This window comes from Cryptotermes secundus, unplaced genomic scaffold, assembly GCF_002891405.2.
Source record: "Cryptotermes secundus unplaced genomic scaffold, Csec_1.0 scaffold160, whole genome shotgun sequence".
NCBI classification, from domain to species: domain Eukaryota; kingdom Metazoa; phylum Arthropoda; class Insecta; order Blattodea; family Kalotermitidae; genus Cryptotermes; species Cryptotermes secundus.
The window spans coordinates 1052655-1072045 of NW_019745080.1; the positions used below are offsets into that span (position 1 = coordinate 1052655).

The 19391-nt window shown below is 38.7% G+C and overlaps 2 protein-coding genes across 2 annotated transcripts in view; both read left to right on the forward strand.

Moving 5' to 3' along the window:
* Positions 1-10274, forward strand: part of LOC111874851 (gamma-tubulin complex component 2) — a gene marked incomplete in the record, with an annotated part of 29198 nt that extends 18924 nt beyond the window's left edge. The window contains 6 exon segments of the mRNA XM_033755639.1: positions 263-427; positions 1100-1243; positions 3348-3359; positions 5127-5216; positions 7532-7710; positions 9251-10274. Of these exon segments, the coding sequence (XP_033611530.1) occupies positions 263-427; positions 1100-1243; positions 3348-3359; positions 5127-5216; positions 7532-7710; positions 9251-9344 (684 nt within the window).
* Positions 10275-13747: 3473 nt separating this feature from the next.
* LOC111874846 (protein kibra) overlaps positions 13748-19391 on the forward strand; it is a 90224-nt gene continuing 84580 nt past the window's right edge. The window contains exon 1 of the mRNA XM_023870686.2: positions 13748-13956. Within this exon, the coding sequence (XP_023726454.1) occupies positions 13829-13956 (128 nt within the window). The 5' untranslated portion in view covers positions 13748-13828. The remainder of the gene's footprint in view (positions 13957-19391) is intronic.

Sequence of the window (19391 nt, forward strand, 5' to 3'; positions counted from 1 at the left end):
CATTTACTTTGTGTGTATGAGCGCGTGCGTGTCACTCCAGTATTTAATAAGTTTAGTAGCTCAGACATTTCACGTATACAGTATTCTGCTTTATATTTCATTTTGATTTTGGACAATTCCAGAGTGTGGATATGTAACAAGGTGGCCAAGTCATTTGCCTTAAGAGCTGCAAAGACGTACGCATCAGCATTTGCTCATTTCACGTATACAGTATTCTGCTTTATATTTCATTTTGATTTTGGACAATTCCAGAGTGTGGATATGTAACAAGGTGGCCAAGTCATTTGCCTTAAGAGCTGCAAAGACATACGCATCAGCATTTGCTCTCCGTCAGCGTATGCTCAACTGTGTCCAAAATTTGGAATATTACATGATGGTGGAAGTAATTGAACCCAACTGGGTTACATTTTTTTCAAGCATCAATAAGGTAAATCATGATGATATTGAATGCAGTTTCGTTGAAATGGAATATGTACAGAGGTGTTGGCCAATGTCTGGTTTGAATCTTTATTGGGACCTTGACTGCCCTTACTGAAGTTTGTGGTTTTCTGCAGTCCCTTCAAATGAATGCTTGGATAATTCCTCAGTTAGATCACACTCACTTCTTTCCACATTGTTTGCAATTTATTTTCATTAATCATTTTACAATTTCACTCTGTATGATATGAGTTACTGCATTATTACATAATCGGTAAATAAATAAATATTATTGTTTCTATGTCCCAATGTGTCATGAGACTCTGCAACTAAATTTTTGTTATATATTTCCTGTTCTCCAGTTGATGCATTGCCCGTTTCAGTTTTGTGATGCAAGATAGCATGGTGAGCCAGACTTTTTATCAACTTCAGATTCATGTCTCACAATGAAAATCTTTCACTACTAAGTTCTCTGGTTCTCATTGGCACGTTCTGATTCAGATCAGTGTCGCTTTGGCCACTCCTCTGAAGATCTCTAGAGACCAACTGCCAAAAGGAGTTGGTAGATCCTGAAACAATTATTTTCCTAGTCTGTGAGCTCAGTGCACATGTTTGTGTCTCACTTTGGTAGAAGGTTGTATAACTGTAAATGGCTTACGTTTTTTAATTATGCTGTATTCAGGTGAATAATGTGGATGACGTACTTGTGTGCCACTCAGACTTCCTGGACAATTGCCTTAAAGACTGTATGCTTACCAACCCTACTTTGCTGCGCACTGTGAACAAACTGATGGCTGTCTGTGTTCAGTTCTGTCACTTCATACAGGTAATGTACAATATGTAACTAAGAACATTCATACTGCTTTACTCAGCTACCTTCAAGAGATATTACTTTCACAGCCAGCTGTGAATAGCTAAAATATGAAAAGAATTGTATTATGTAATAAATACGGTATGTCCGTGCCATAGCTCAAGCGGTTATTTGCTGGTTTCACACTGCGGCGGCCCGAGTTCGATCCCGGGTCTGGTCAAGTGGGATTTGTGGTGGACAAAGTGGTGCTGGGGCAGGTTTTCTCAGAGTACTTCGGTTTCCCCTGCCAATCTTCATTCCACCAGTTGCTCCACAATCACCCTCACCTATCATCTGGGGCTGGTACAATAGGCCAGAAGTGGGCGCAGTACAAGGGACTTAGTCCCGCCCCACTAGCAATAAAAATAATACTGTGTATTATGATGAGAATATTTTAAATATTGAATGAATTTTATGGTCGCAGTGGATGCTATAGTAATACAGAGGCAGGATATTTGGTGTCATCTTCACAGGACAGTTTTTCCGCTGTGTGGGTTTCTACCTCTCCTGCTCAACCTCCTGCAGTGATAACAGACTGAAGCCACATGTAAATTGAAGGTTGGTCCACTTTCAGTGTCAACCATATATATCTCTCAGAATTAATTTTCTCTGCTTGAAACATAGGACTCATAATTCTCCTTGCATGAGAATGCAACAATAGATACTGGAGCATGAGAAATACACATCCTATACATGAAGTTCTGTTGTATGATGTAGATGCATCTTTAGTGTAGGGAGGATCATAGGTCTAATGTTTTATGCAGATACAGTTAATTCTGAGAAACATGTAAAGCAGAGTCTGCACATAGACCAGGAATCTTCACTCTCTGATGTTGCTCCAGTCTCATATTGCCACAGCTATTTGAGTGGGAAAAGGTAGTGACCCACACTGTAAATGCATGAATCACAAAGACTGTGCCTCAGCAGTTACCATATGTCCTCTCTCTGTTGACCCTTTAATAACTGAATTTCTTCTAAATAATATATAAAAAATTAATTCGTGCTTCACAGGAAACTCGTTACATCTCCAATATAAAGATCAAGTGTCTAATGCTGTTTAGGGAAACAGTTGCTGTTAATGAGAACCATACAGAACACACAGATGTGGGCAGACTGCAAAGTTTTAGTATGTTAAATCAGGTGGTACATGTAGAACCACTGGGCAGAAGGGTTAATATAAGGTAACATGTTCACTTCAGTGATTCTATAGACATTCTGAAGTGAATGCTGAAGACTCAGAAGAAGACTGTTGTAAACATGATGTCCAGGAAGATACATTCAAATAGGGAGGCTTGTTTCAATATAATGAAGTTTATGCAAACTTCTAGTCTGTTTTCGTGTATACACATTTGTATGTGTAATATTTTATTTTCATTAAAATAGTTAAAAAAATTAGTCAGGGTATTAAGTGACATCTCACTTCATGAATACATCTAATTCTTGCAGTTCTTCATACCCATTTCGAAGGTGCAGCTCATGGAAATTGAATTTTTGTGCCTCCATCGTTGATCTGCATTTAATGTCTGCTTTTTTTTCTATTGATGATACCAGACCATTGTAAATGTTGTGTGATTCTGCCATTATTTAACTTTAAAATGACATATTTATTCTTGCTTTCCATAAAAAAGAACATAAAATGGAATGCTGTGTGTAAGCATTAAGACTCAGTTGTCCAATGTCTCTCTGTGATATGTTTTTAAGGAATTTTAAACGTTGAAAACCAACTTAGAATTAAAATATTTTGTTTAATTCTCTAATTATTTGATAGCAGAGCATAAGAAAATGTGCAGATCTTATTGGGCAAATATCTGAGTGCTTCTTTTTTGTTCCCCCCACCCCAATGCTTTTAGAAAGCTAAATTAACACATTGTCTAGGAATGTATATTCCACCATTAAAAGCTGTTAACATAAGTCTGTTTTGCTTCAGTCACAAACAAATTGCACAGTATCTTGTTGACAGGTTCAACATTATGTTAGGCATTATATTGGAAGTTAATAGTGCAGTTTTAATTCTTGTCCAAATCAACTAGGTATTTTAAAAGAATTCTCAGCTTTTACCTTATGTAATTGTCTCTTACAGGTTTTTGCGCTGGTAAGTATTTTTCACATTGTTATTATGTATTTTTGAATATTTTTACATTTTGGGTCTTTTTTCTCTGAATAAATATAAAATGAAACAATTTCTTTTGGTTTACTAATTGGTTGTTAATTTATTGAAATGCGGTTATACTGTAGCTTTGCTTTCAGCTTTGATTGTCACTCTGCTTTAATTGTTCAAAATTGCTCATTTCTTTAAATTAGCATTAGTGGCTTCTTGTTGTAAATGATGATTATAGTATGAAATCTGATTTCAGGAGCACAATTAATGTTTCTTTCCTGTAAATTTAAATCCACTGTCATTAGACAGATCTACTGTACACTGATTAGGAATTCCAGTTGAAAAATAAACGAATAAGATGTAACATTTTTATTGATGACTTATTTGTAAAATAATTAAGAATATTCTTAATATTTTCAGGTCATAGAATAGTTTGAGAAATAATTATCATGATCATTTGCTATCACTAATTATCACTATTAGTATAAATAGTTTGATATATGTAGTGCCTTAATTGTACCATAGATTCACTCTATTTCAGATGGATTAGTACTTGCTTCTTCTACATCCTTAATGTGATCTGTCATTCTGGCTTTGCTTTAATTGTAATTAATGAGAAATCTGTTTTCATATTAGCACAGTAGTAATTACTGCAGAAAGCAGATGAATTTGGGGTGGATCTGTACTAATGTTCTTAATGCTGCAACATTGTTAACATGGCATTAATGTTACACTATCAGTTCAAAGAAAATAAATGATAAAAATGAATGGTTGTAAGAGTTTGTGACGATGGTATCTTAATACAATTATTGTGTTTCTTGACATCCATTGTCCTATTTTTATGTAAAACAACTTTTCAGAGACTGGTTGCTTGTCTCAGTCTTCAGGTTGGGCCCTGTCATTAGAGCTAGTCCCTTTCTCTGGAGATAGTAGTATGCATACAAAGAGATCCATTCAGTTTAGTTGACTGATTCATTTTTGCCATCAAAAGAACATAATTTTCTTGTACCACTTGATGTTTGTGATGCTTGTCAGAAACATGCAGTAAGCTCGTTCTAATCCCTTGTTTTCATTTGGAACCAGATTATTAGATTTAACCTGCATCTATAGGTTTTGTTTTCAGATTACAAATTTGTTGCTTCTATGAATTTTCCTAGTGGATGTGAAGGGTAAACAAGAATAATGAGGTGATCTGAACCGATGTCTCTGCTATGTTAGCATGTCATGATTTTCAGCAAAGGATTTGTGAACAGTGAAAGACTCCTGTTCCATGTATTCTTGTCATAAGACAGAATATAAATAATAAGAACAAATTGTTTTTAATTAACATCTAATTGTGGAGTGGGATCAGAAAAATTATTTAATTTTATTGTGTTCTTTGAATAAATTGCTTTTGCTTTTTCTTCTCATGCTTTTATCACATGTAATTTGAATGCATTATAAAACTGTGCTGTTAAATTTTATGTTTTGTAATAATAATCAAGCAAAACAGAAGATATTAGAATGAACATGTGGATGGGTTATCTCTGAAAATACTCCAAAAAAGAATTTGAAATGTTAAGCAAAAGAAAAAAAAGTGTGGGAAGGCCCCTGAATCAGTGGATTCTATGTTGTATTTGTAGGTCTAACAATGGAAAGGCTGTTGATGGTAATGTATGAAAACAGGTTTCTCTTTATTTTCAGTGCCAGCTTTAACCTAACACTAGACACTGTATCATATATTCACTTGATGTTATCTGTTAATGCTGCATTTGCATCCAGCACATGAGGAGGTACTACTTGGACGCTGAACTTACGTCCATGCTAGGACCAGCGTACGAGAGTTATGAAGGCTCTAATGTTTATGCGGAGGTATCAATTATCCAGGCTTCATTCACTGAAATAGAGCATGTAAACAAGCTTAGAAATTTGATAATCAGTTTGTAAAATGTTTAGTATTAGTACATTTATCAGTCCCATAAACATCTTTGGTGTCTCTTCATTTTAAACATTTGTAGACATTCGGTACATGAAAATTATGGGAATGGAATTTTAGGGAATGTGCATTCCATGAACTTTATAATACATTAATATAAGGTATTAGAATGTTTTGCTATAGACTGAGAGTGTTTGAGAACAGGGTGTTGAGGAGAATATTTGGATCGAAGAGAGATGAAGTGACAGGAAGTTGGAGAAAACTGCATAATGAGGAGCTTCATAATTTGTACTCTTCTCCAAGTATAATTAGAATGATCAAGTCAAGGAAGATGAGGTGGCACAGGTCATGTAGCATGAATGGGAGAGATAAGGAATGCGTATAGGATATTGGTGGGAAAGCCAGAAGGAAAGAGACCACAGGGAAGCCCAAGGCGTAGGTGGGTGGACAATATTAAAATGGATCTTAGAGAGCTAGGATGGGATGGTATGGACGGGATTGTTGTGGCTTAGGATAGAGACCGGTGGAGGGCTCTTGTGTACATGGTAATGAACCTTCAGGTTCAATAAAATGTGTGGAAATTCTTGAGTAGCTTCACAACTGGTAGCTTCTGAGGAGGGGCCCAGCTCCATGGAGTTATTTAGCTCTTTGGAATTTTCTTTGCTATTATGCTGTGCTCAGTTGTCCTTGTTTAGGGTTTTCCATGCACCTTTTAGGATCATTTGAAACCATCCAGAGCACCTGTTAATTTAATTCATTTTGTCCTGTCTGTCTGCATGCATGAGACAACCTAATCATCACTCTGTGTGGGTGTATATGGGGAGCATAAGTGAAACTCCACACATTCTTAGCATTGGCACTACATATGGAAGTAAATGGTTAGCTTCTTCCAAGAAAAAATACTGCTTGCTACCCACTGAGAAGGCTGTATGGGCTTCAGGGTCAGTATGGTGTAATACCAAAGAAATATTTTTTTTTTATTTGTTTCATTCTGGTCTGTCACACTAACAATTACAAATAAAAATCACTCCATCCAATGTGACCTGTAAGTTTTTTACTACTTGAAAACTTAACACCCTTACATGTTTCGGTCTCTGTAGACAATCTTCAGAGGGCAAACATCACTACGAATAGGAAACCACCATCACATAAGTTGTTAGACGTAAAGTACGTACACTTATATGCTACAATACATAGTATACAAAATATACATTTCACATTTCACAAACACAGCAGTTTCCTGGGAATGTAAAGTTTTTTATAAAATTGTATAAAATTTCTTGATGCTAATTAAAAATTTTTTGGATTGTCAATAATTAAAATTCGTAAACCATGCAGGCTTGTGTTCGTCCTCCCATCATCCCTCTTATATGGGGCAGATAATGTGCCACCTGGCTATCTTGATGTGGAGGTTCTTTATATCGTCCAGGCTTTGCTCGTGGCTGCTGTGTTGTTTTCACTGTTTATAAAAAACTTTACATTCCCAGGAAACTGCTGTTTTTGTGAAATGTGAAATGTCTATTTTGTATACTATGTATTGTAGCATATAAGTGTACGTACTTTACGTCTAACAACTTATGTGATGGTGGTTTCCTATTTGTAGTGATGTTTGCCCTCTGAAGATGGTCCACAGAGACCGAAACATGTAAGGGTGTTAAGTTTTCAAGTAGTATAAAACTTACAGGTCACATTGGACGGAGTAATTTTTATTTGTAACCAAAGAAATATTTCAGTTTCTGCTGGGAATGAAAGTCTGAGTGTTAGTCTATACCCAGTTTCTTTATGAGTGAACTATTATAATTTATTGCCTGTCCCTGTATGCCAAAAGATTCAAGAGTATCTGGCTCAGTTTTACCAGAAATCATAACGTTTGCTAAAATAAGAAAGCCAGCACACTATATGAGTTAAGCTTTAACCACCACATACCACGCAAATCGGTTCAAGCAGTAAAACTTCTGACTTGCATTTAGGAAGTGTCCAATTTGAATTTTGGCCAGAGTGCCAAATATAATGATTGAGTTCCTGTATGGTTTTCCCAGTCTCAAGGCAAATGCAGGGATATTGCCATAACTGCTTCGTTCTACATCCTATACAGTTCATTATTCCTTATATTTCAAATTATTCAGAGCTGTTTAATGAGTAGTAACAGTGTCGTAAACTACAAACCAAGAACCTAACAGTTTTGCATGGTTTTGTCTTTCATACATATCTTGTGATGGTTACTGTATTAACTGTAATTTCATTTATGTAGGAAACGCCACCACCATCACCAGAACATCAGAGCACAATGGCTTGTGACAGTGATAGCTTTGAACAAAGTATTGCCAAGTTCAACTTGCAGTTCACTGCAGTACTCGTTGGTCTTCTGGATAAGATCTCAGAACTTGGTCGTGAGAACAATGGCGAGAAACTCCTCAATGTTTTGTACAGGTAGGACATAACTTCTGCATTTGGTGTGTAATATAATTGCCTCACTTATCAGAGAAGATGGAAGATCTGTATTATGGAGTTCAAGTCTGGTGCCTGTGACATTAAGAGTCTCATGGTGGTGAATATGAAGATTACTGTTTCCTAGTATGTGATACTGAGCAGTCTGGTAGAAAGTAACCAACGTTTTGGAGGAACATGCTGCCTTTGTCATCAGGGTAGAAAGTAAGATTTTTTTCCAGGAAATGGAGGCAACAGATTCCTCTGAAATGGTGGTAACTTTCTACCCTTCCACATGATCTCATATCCCAGAATACAATAATCATTACATTCCAGGAAATGGAGGTAACAGATTCCTCTGAAATGGTGGTAACTTTCTACCTTTCCACATGATCTCATATCCCAGAATACAGTAATCATTACATTCCAGGAAATGGAGGCAACAGATTCCTTTGAAATGCTGGTAACTTTCTACCCTTCCACATGTTCTCATATCCCAGAGTACAATAATCAATACATTCAGTGCCACGAGAGTGTCAGATTGCACAAAATAGGCATTATTTCTTGATACTTTGTTTTTAATATGCTAAGATATTTCATTTAGCCTGTGGGATAATAGTAATAAAGGGATTCCCAGTGATTAAGATTAGCTCTTTCTAACAGGCTACTGAGATCATGTTCTCATTTGCCTGAAGACAAACATTTTAAAAAATATGGTGTTTTAAGACTAAACCTAGACAATTGGTAAGGTCCAGGATATTAAAGTTGTGGAATGCTGGATCCGGTATTGTGGAGAGAGAACCATGTAAACTTCTACAACAAATATTTATTGCTGTTAGAATATACAGATGGGCAGGGAAGCAGAGTGCAATGATTGGTCAGGTCATGGCCCTGAAAATGGCCATATATGTGGGGCCAGGTGTGCCCTTTTGATGCTGGGCAAAGCTTGTGTCACAGCAGACTAGCCTGTGCTAGTGTCGGCAGTCTTCCTTCAGGGGCAGCTTGGTGATTGTGGGCCAGCTCTAATGGATTGAACTTCACAGTGGATCTAGGTGACTGCTAGTGGAGTCGACTGCTGGTGTTGCTGCCATGAGACTTGCTGTTGCTGTGTGGAGTCAGTTTGATCCTCGGAGACTTGCTCTTGTCCTGCTCTCTTGATGTAGGTGTAGCTGTGGCTACTGCTGTCGTGCTGGAGGTCCGCATCTTTGTATGTTGTCACTAGGTGGCATGCGAACCAATGGGCGTTGAAGCTGCTGTGGTCTGCGCTGATTAGCTAGCACTCAATTCAGTGTGGGTGGCTTCCACAAAACTTGTGATGCATCATCATCAGACATATTCAAGAATGGATTTGAGTGACATTCAGGAAACGAATTTGATGGGTTTGCGTTACAGAATGGAGAAGAAAACAGGAGACATAAGGGCATATGATTTACATTTGAACATCAACTTTGAATTGAAAGTTTTGTACATAAATATTTTACTTCTAGTATGCATAAACGTGTCTTTGGACTCTGTATTTATATGACTCATTTTCTGTTTCTAGATTGGACTTCAATACATTTTACACAGAACAACTTGAAAGATTATGTACTGACAGACCCATGGTGGAGAATGGGAAAGAAGGGACATCAGGTTAAGAGGAAGGAGCAGTAAACTGCTTATATGATCAAAATTATTGGCTCAGTATCAGAAATATGTAAAGGACTGTATCGTAAGCTGCTGCTAAAAGTAGATAATATGTGACTGAAGTTGTGTGCATAATGTTGTATGAGATTTATACTTGCCATAAATTATTTATTTACTTTAAGTACTGCATTAAAATATATTGAATTTCACCAACAAATTTCATTGTTCTACATGGAGCATCTCAGAAGATGTTTGAAATTTTCATCATAATTGATGTTTTAAGATAATTTTGTTATAAACAGTCATTTGAACAGAATTTTGGAATTAGACCATTTAACAGTTTTAGAGGTATTTATATGGTATCTTGTGTGAATTCATAAAGTGGACAACACAGAAAATTTGAGTCAAATTAAACTATTTTCATGTTGTTATCTGGTGGGGCGAATAAACATACTCTGTTAACCTGTAAGGGAATTTTGTATATGAAAAGAAATGTACATTACAACAGTTGCTTGTAGAATTTAAGAGAGAGTGTGCATTCTATTCACAAACATGTATCATTATACGTTACCCACAAACATTTTATATTTCATGTGATTGCTTTCATCACATTCATAGGGAAAAGAATCTTAAAATTGAAAAGGCTGGACAGTTTTTTTTTTAATATCAAATTTTATTAAACTCCACTGTGTGGTTCTATAATTGTTCCATGCATACATATGGATGGACTGAGGGAACTTAATGGGCACACTGCAGGGGATCTGCATATGCCTAAAACCTGGGTCAGTGGACAAAATCCAAGAGAATAGCCATGAACTGTTAGACATCTTGCAAGATGTGCATTAAGTTTAAACGAGATTTTGCATATTACAAGGTGGTTCAAACTTGACCAGGACTGATTTGTGTGTAAACAAGCTGCACTGTGCATCAGGTGTGCAACCTTGAGAGAGTGAAGCCACAGACCTCCACCCTCCCTCCTGTTCGGGTTAGAACCTGTTCAGTCCTGTCTGGGAGTTGCTAGAGCGATGAGCGAACAGAAGGTACCGCGGAGCATGGAACAATGCATTGTGATCAAATTCCTCAGAGAAAACGTCCCATCTGCTGAAATTCACCACAGACTCCAACAACAGTATGGGGAAGAGTGTCTCTCATGGACCTGTGTGTTTGAGTGGTGTAAGTGCTTCAGAGAGGGAAGAGAGCCCGTGGAGAATGAACCGCATGATTGTCGGCCGTGAACGTTCGTCACTGAGCCAAACATTGATTGTGCAGATGCGCTTATTTGTGAGAATAGGTGCATCACTATCAAGACCTGTACACTCCCCAGATTTGAGGAGAGAATATCAGTAACATTTTTAATCATCACATAAGAAAAATTTGATGTTAGCTATGGAACTTACCAGCATATCTTTCAAATTATTCTACAAGTACATGATTTTGTACAAAGTCTCTTTGCCTGAGCAGTGAATTTTGTCTTTGGACTGGAGTTTAGCAATTGTAAACATGGGCACATGGGCTAATGAACCTAATAAACAATGCATTTTTCAATATCTTGATAATTTCTCGACAGATCCTCAATGCCATGCAATCAAGGTAAGTTGACATTCAGCCTATTCAGATGTAATAGAACATTTGCACTGAAATGGAGTTTTTTTGTGAACTCATTAGTGTCCAGCAACTTAAAAAAAAATATATACATAAAGAGACTGCCTTCTGGGGTATGATACTGTATAGTCTGGTGTATATTTACAGATGTTTTAGTCGATTTTGCTGCCTCCTTCAAGCTCCTATAGGATAGTATTTCTAAAGGGCCATAACTTCTGTTTTCCTATTCAACAGGGACAAGAGTGTCCTCATTTCCTCTGCATGCAAAATGGGTACAAACTTGCAAGACTTGAAAATAGGTTTTCTGCTATTTTGAGGTAAAATTTATTTTCAGTATGGAAAAGCAGGAATATGTGCATGTCCATTTATAAAATTGGAATTGGTTTTGAATTTTTCTCCTTAAATTGAATTTATATGTTGACGGTAACTCTCCAGATATTCCGAATGTTTATACTCAATATGTTATTTAAAAGTGACATTGTAATAGGTTTGTTGTGGTGACTGAGTCACAGCTCTAGGTATCCATAAAGAGTAAAGGTCATTATTTTGGGTAGGAGGCTACTCTTAGTATTGTCTGATTTTTGTTAATACATCAAGAAGAAAAATTGGAGGCTGTCTTGAACTACTTCCTCCTAGATGCAACTCACTTTTTTATGTATGAAATTCATCGATTTTTTTTATCAAATTTTGGACTTTGTGTAAGCTATAGAGATGCATAGTTCTCATTGAAAGTTGTGTACATAAAAATACTATTGAGCACTTTTTTGAGACCTGGTTGTGCTGTATCATGTCATGCCGGGATGTAGATGAGCGAAATATTTTGCTTATAAAAATACAGAAATTTGGGATCTAAGAAATGGTTCCCATAGATCAACTTCTTGTAAACTAAGATTTTTCCATGAGAGGAATATCTTCAACGTAATCTTGTCGCGATGGACTGGCAATCCATTTCTTGCATATTTTTAGGGAAATATTCATTTATTACACAGCTCTAAAAAGTTGCGCGACTTACAGATTCCTAATGACACATTTAGCATGTGACGTAAGTTATCTGAAGCTGTGAAGGAAGGTGGTGTTACACAAACATTTTTACTAATAGATGGCGCTACAGTCTGCAAGTTATTGGAACGGTGAGGAATTTATGAACTAGGTAGGATGTGAGGTTCTCGTAGCGGTGGTTATGAAGGGTGCTATTTTGTGGGAATAATGCCATGTAATCTACAGGAACATGTTGCTTCCATCTTCATGGCCGAAGAATACTCTAAGCAAATTACCAGCAATGCTTCGGAAGAGTAAAAGTAGCAGAGCCATCTTAGAAAAATTCTTAACAGTGGTGTTATGTCTGAAACTGGAGGAAACTTGGTGTGGGTGAGAAATATTAAGAATTATTCGGTTTCTGGACTTTGTCCATCGCCCAGGATTAAAAAAGAAAGAGAGAAAACGTTTCGGAAACTGGATCCGTTCCCATCCTTAGGTGATTGAGAGACAACTACTCTGTTGGGTTCAATAGAAAGAGATAACCAGTCACTCAATTGTCCAGTGATTGAGGTTAGCTCTTTCTAAGGGACCCATAAAGCAGGTGTTTCCTCCCTCACCTGAGGACGGAAACATATCCAGTTTCCGAAACGTTGTGTTCTCTATTTTTTAGAATACCCGACAAAAAACCCAGTAATTCTGAGTTTTATAAACCATCGTCAGAACCCTTTAGAATCTACGTGAGAAGTACTGGTTGTCATATTGTTTACAATTGGTTTGTGACCTGTATTCTTCGCAAACCTGGCAATAGAAAGGCATATCATCGCATCTCGTATCCAAAAATACAAAGATTAAATTATGAAACAGTAATTTTAGTTGTTTATATGGCTGTGTAACTTTGACTATCCTCCGAGGGAGAAAATACAGGTTGAGGGTGTTATTGAAAACCTAGATAGAGGTCGTAGCAAGAGAATATAGATAACTATACAATGAGATTCACGGTTTGTACTCGTAATGAAATGATCAAGAGGATGGGTCGGTAGTGCAGCGCCCTGAACTGTGAGAAATATCTGCTACAATTTAATTGGAAATCATGAAGGTACTGGTCCACTACGGACGATATTCAAATTTGATGAGGACTGGATGCAGCGGACTCAGGGCTGGATCGATTAGTGTCCTCAAGTGAACAAAATAATGAACCTTCAGGTTTCATAGAAAGAAGGAGGAAAATTTCATGACTAGTGAGTGACTGTCACATTTCCAAAGATTCCCTGTCTATGGAAGTGATTCTGAAGGCATGGCTGATTGGCAAAGGGCATTATTTTTCTTGAGCTGTTAGGAACACGTTTTTCAATTACAAGTTGGATGTGGTGCAGATTTTAAATGTCGACTGTTGCAGATTAAGTAACAATGTACACAAACAGCTTTAGAATTTGCATTGCATTTCAGTTATATTTCTGCTGATAGTAATTGTGTATTTATGGAAATTGTATATATTAATTATACTTGTGTCTCCTTAGTGTTTGATGCGTCTAATGAAACTCATATCCTGCCATGGAATAAATAATTCACACTGTATATATTAAACAAAAAGAACGGAGGAAAATACCACGCATATCATTCTGGCCACATACCGCAATGGCTTTCGTCTTCGTAGCAGTGCATACATCGAATATTGCTTGTCTCTCACTATGTGCCAATGCAAAGCTGGGCACAGAGCTGGGGGTCCAAGTAGAAGTCATTCAAGTTACTTCATGGTTATGTTAATACGCGCATTCCTTTCCCAAGGCATCTGGTCGTTGATTGGCTAGTGTAGGTGACGTCACATTTCTCACTCATAATGAGGTATTCAATATGGCGAGTAGGTAGAATAGTGTTGCCAGTTGCTATACATTTGGATGGATTTAAGTGGTGAAATATGCCAAGGAGACGAAATGGAGAGATACCTCTACCCGACGGATGGGATTTTGCAAGGGATTACGACGGGAAAATATATTTCATCGATCACAATAGCAAGAAAACAACGTGGATTGACCCGCGGGACAGGTAAGGAGACTTCACCCTGCGGGGCCCCACGTCAAATCCCTAAATTCCTGAGATGTTTCTTGTGTGGATGTTGTAAAATTCGGCTGTAATGGTGTGAGAAGCGTTTGTAATGACTTATGTGTGACCAATATAAAAGACATAATGTGATCGTTGTGTAGAATAGCTCTGAAGATGTGTATTTTGTTATAAAATTACAGTAATTTAGGTTTGGATGGTGAATGCATGTGCTGCCATCTCCCAGAAAATACGCAAGATTTTGGTTGTGGCTAATCGCCAAAGTATTGTACACTACATACGAAGGGTTTAAGTGATTTTTTCGTGATAAGGTATACTAGTTTCGCGAGAGGAATGCGGATATATGTTCGGTGGTAGAATTTGGTGCATGGTGTTTTCAGTAGGGCACGCGTAACAGATCACTTAACAGTACCGTGTGAATATTTTGTATAGGTGTATCTGAATATACATTTCTGAGATTTTGAAGGAAGTGATGAATACGTTGGCCTAGCAACGTAGCTATAATTGTTTTAATCGCATATTTTTAGTGTCTGTTACACTGATGGACATGATTACAAATTTTACCGCGTGGACGTACTTAATTGGACGAGAATTAAAAGAGATACGCATATAGCAGGAAAAGTATGCGTTTAATGAATTTAACCGTGTTTCGAAGTTGGTTACAAAGTTGTGGTTTTACCAGCCATCCCAGACATGAATTTGTTGCCCTTGTTGCTAGGTTGGAAAACCAGCTAGCTATTTTAATCATGTAAACACGGACTGACTAACTCGAACCATGGCGGACAATTTAAACGCTTCATAAGATTTGTAGATCCTGCTAAATGAGCCCCAGCAGTGTTCTTATAAAGTATAAGAACTTGTAATTTTACTGTTTACAAGATTACGAATACTACAAACGACTGAACTGTGTTGCTGCTTAGTATATATGGACAGTAGTACTTGTGTTTATTAACATAATTTCCTCATCCCATCTTATTTTGTCTCTTACGCTGTGTCTGAGGTCTATGAGAGACAGCTTGGCGTCTTCTGAGTGTGCAGGAAGGTTATTTTTGGAACGTGGAACCTTATTTTCTGAAGTTGGCAGCGATACATGGAAATCACATGTTGCGCATGGTTTGCTCGCTATTAATTCTGTTCGCAGAGGACCACAAGACTGTCCGGTGCCTAAAACTTCTACAGTAACAATATTTAGAAGTACGGAAAGCTTTGCAGATCGTGTTAGAATTTGAAAAAATAAATAGCGGTTCATCTGTTATTTGATGTAGATAAAAGTGACCATTCATCCCAGATTTTCGCGAACCACGGACCATTAGGAAGTCAATGAGATGTTTCCGCGGCGGTGAAGGCTATGATAACAGAAAAACTTCGTTAGTTAAGTTTTGTCATTATTACAATTGAGCAGAACGTTATACTCTTGTCAACTTTTATGCTATATGAGATGCCGCTACATTCTGGTATTTCAAACCAAGCTGGTAGTGTTAAACGAGGAAAAAAAAAAAAAAAAAAAAAATGTAGGGTGTATTTGTGTACCATTTAAATGACAGCTACCTCCTCCAGCTCCCACCAGTGACTTTAGAATGGCTGTCCCCGAAAATGCCAAGAAAAAAACGGTTACAATAATGTAAGAACAGCTACAGGAATTTTCTTCTGAAGTCATTTTAATTTGTAAAGATATCTGTTCATTTCCTACGGTTCTTTTGACATTGTGTAATCGTCTGTGACATTCCATAATAGAAAGCCTAGGTACCTACTGACAACATGCAAGTTACCAGCATCCCCATTCATACAGCGAACGTTTGTTGACTTTCACTCCAAAGCCTGCAGCATGGCATTTCTTATTTGTCCCCCCCCCCTCCTTTATGAATGGCCGAATATCCTCATTGAACTCGTTAATGGTATGCGACATTCGGCATATAGTAGCATGAGGTGTAACGTAATTAGCCGTATGCCACCTCCACTTTTTACTTGACTCAGAAAAGTATCTGTCACTACTTCGCGCATCTCTACTTGTGTGAATCATCACGTATGAACTGTCCCTAATACGTCGTTTAGAATGTTTTAGAATTATCGCCAGGATTGGATAATTGCTCATTTGCATGCGACAGACATGGAGGTTGTCATCTTTTCGGACACAACACGATGTCACAGAACTTTGTTGTCCTAATGTACACCTCTGTGAGAACGTCACATTTCTCTTGATGTTGACAGTTGGTGATCACTTGACCCACAGAGTGACATAACATTTTTTAACTTTCGTAATTTGTATTGAATTTCTCATTTAACGATGCAGTCAGTATGAAGACTATATGGCGTCAGCGGTTAATGAATGAGCAGTTAGTAGAATGAGAATTGGCAGGGGAAAGCGAAATACTTGGAGAAAACCTGCCCTAGTGCCACCTTGTCCACCACGAATCTTACATGACCTGAATTGGGATCGAACTCTGGCCGCCGCGGTGGGGAACTTCTGTAATGCTTAGGTGTACTGAATGGTGCTATATCGTGGTATGTAACGACGTGTAGCCCGGTTGTTCACTGACGTTTCGGAGCAAGAACATCAGGGTCGAAGAATAAGGCAAACAAGAAACTAGCATGAGGCAGGCAGAGCGGGTAGTACGTTCCTCCGAAAGGTCGCTGAGCTACCGGACTATACGGTGTTGCATCCCAGAAGATAGTATTCTTCGCAGTAACCCCCGTGAGAACTTAAAATGCAGCTAGTGTGTATTGTTTCCTGTGTTTAAAACAAGTAACATATGAGGAAGCATCAGTAAATTGGCCGCAAGTGGAAGTAAAATAGCTGTAATAGACGTAATAGTTTTTCTTTGTATCACAAGGTAGCAGCACAGTCCAGCTTTTTGACAGTCTAGGTAGTAGACGCGAATTCTGATGTTCATTTGGTTTCAGTAGTCAAAATGGCGACCGTACTTGAGTGTATTACCGAAGAGCAGCGTTCTGTTGTGGGTCTTTTTTTTTTTCTTTTTGCGGACAGAAGTACTCATTGCAAAGGATATTCATAAGGAAATGTTTCCTGTATAAAGTGGGAAATGTTTGTCGCGTAAAGCGACTTACAATTGGGTCGAGAAATTCTTTCAAGGACGTGGAGGTTGAAAGTGAGGCGCGGAAGTGTCTGAGACAACGGTCAGAAGATTTATATGCTGGGGTGTTTCGACATGCTTTACGTTTTGTATCCATATATGACCTATTTACTGACTCTCCCTCATAATATGTTAATGTTACGAAGAAGTATGTTTCTTACACGCTTATGGCCTGCCTAAACAATAACACGAAGAAAGTGAGCAATCACCTTTAATTACATCTGTGCTATAGGCGACACCCGTTGCCGGTGAGACTTGTTTTCTCATGGCGGTGAGTGTTATGATTACGATCTTTTGGAGTATGACCACATCCAGTTGTACACATATAGGCACCACCTTCAGGGTGGACTCAGAAGATGGAGGCAGCAAGTTCCTCATTAAGTTGATCTTTTAGACTCGTGGCATCACATCCCTGACGTCCGCAGTTCGAATACACCCAGTAATGATTCAAGTGGAATTTCAAGAAGGGCCTGGCGGTTTGGACGACCGTAGTTCGATACCTGGCAGCGGAAGATGTGAGAACTGTAGGCTTCACTCAGCCTTCTGTCCAGGCGGCATCGCGGTTTGCTTCCGTGGTTGTAACGCGTTTCGGACGTTAAGTTGGCCACGCACGTTAAACTAGCGTCCAAGGATATATGGAGCTTGGTATGCCCTTCTATACTGAACCAGTTCCAGGCCACGATGGTCCCAGGGCAAAGTACCTTGCAATTCGATACCAGTACATAGCTTGTTTATATTAAAAAATGCGAAATAGATAGTAGAAAATTCAACTCAGTAAACAAATTTCACATAAATGTAAATATGTAAAGTTGTCCCTGTGCTTAATTAATTAAGCAGTTAAGCGCGACACCATGAAGACGTATGAGGGAGTGGAGGTATAGCTCCATCATTCTTCATATCGGTACTAGGTGGAGGCGAGTGTTCAGTTTCGCGGTCCGGCCGCCTTAACTCCGGGTAATGAGCACGGTACCGTTGGATAGGGGGCTGGGCTGGGCTCCGTGGAATAAAGCATCTCTTGCCTCTGCCAGGAGTCGGACCCCGGGTGACCAGATGTATGAGTATACAAATTATTGGAATCTTAACTATAACGAAGGCTAAAAATAAGAAGTCCCGAAATTTATTCTGTAGATATTCGAGTATAGTTGATGAAAGTTTAAGGGCTTGACACCAATGGTCGCGCGGTTGAAGCTCCCAAAATAAGGGGTCCCTGTGCGGCTGCTTGCTTGCCCATTAACCTTTAAATACAGGGACTCTGACCCCGTATGTCTTCACCGTGTGCTTACGCATTGAGATGGTTTTACTTTCTGCAGTAGAAAGGTAAAGTTCCTGTAAGGAATTAATTAAGCACCACGCTTTGAAGACGTATGGAGGAGTGGAGGTATAGCTTTATCATTCTTGATCTCGCAGCTAGATGGAGGTGAGTGGTCAGCTTTATCCCCGGATGTTTGTTTATTGGTGTACCGTAATTTGCATAGGCCCGTAACACGCGCATGTTCACGAGCGTCGTAAGATTTGCTTTCATATAAAACACAGAAGCTTGAGTTGAGAAGAAGGGAGAATACTGTATAAGATTTGAGGCTTTCACGGCGGTGACTATGAAGAAAGCAGTCTTCTGGGATTTGGCACCGTGTATATGTGGTGTTAACCGACGTTTCGGAGGAACGTATCGCCTCCATNAATACTGTTGTACCCATTTTGTTACATCGATCGGGGAGAGAAGTCAAGGGGGAGGTAAAGTAGGGAAGGCATACAGCATACTTTATGCCCGGGGCTGTGCCCATTGACAGCTGTATTCCGACAGACAGTACCATGCCTCTTACCCGCACCACCATGTACAGACCTGGACGTTTTGCGGTGATTGTCCGAAGCTACTCTACGTATCGTGGGCAGAGCTTGGCTTGAACAGTGTGGGCGGCTTACCACGTGCCTCATGCAGTGTCCAACGCTGCGGTCTCACTCCTCTTGCAAGGTAAACAGACGGTCTGAGATGAGATTAATATCAAGAGATACAGGCTCCAGGTTCCTCCTAAACGTCGGCACCTATTTACGAAATTACAAAGCATCACACGGCTGATAAATTGGGGTTTGATTACCATCAGGGGCAAGGATTTTTCCTTTTTTGCCTTTCCGAACTGACTGTGGGACCCTCTCAGCCTCCTGTCCAGTGGGTATCGTGTTATATTTCCCTGGAGGTGTAAGCGGCCGGGACTTGAAGCTGTCTTTCTGTTTAATGCTGAGGTAAATAATACATGGCGGAATGGAGGTATATTCCACACATTCTTAACCTGAGCTATAGGTGGAAGTAGTGGTCAGCGTAGTGCCCTGGCT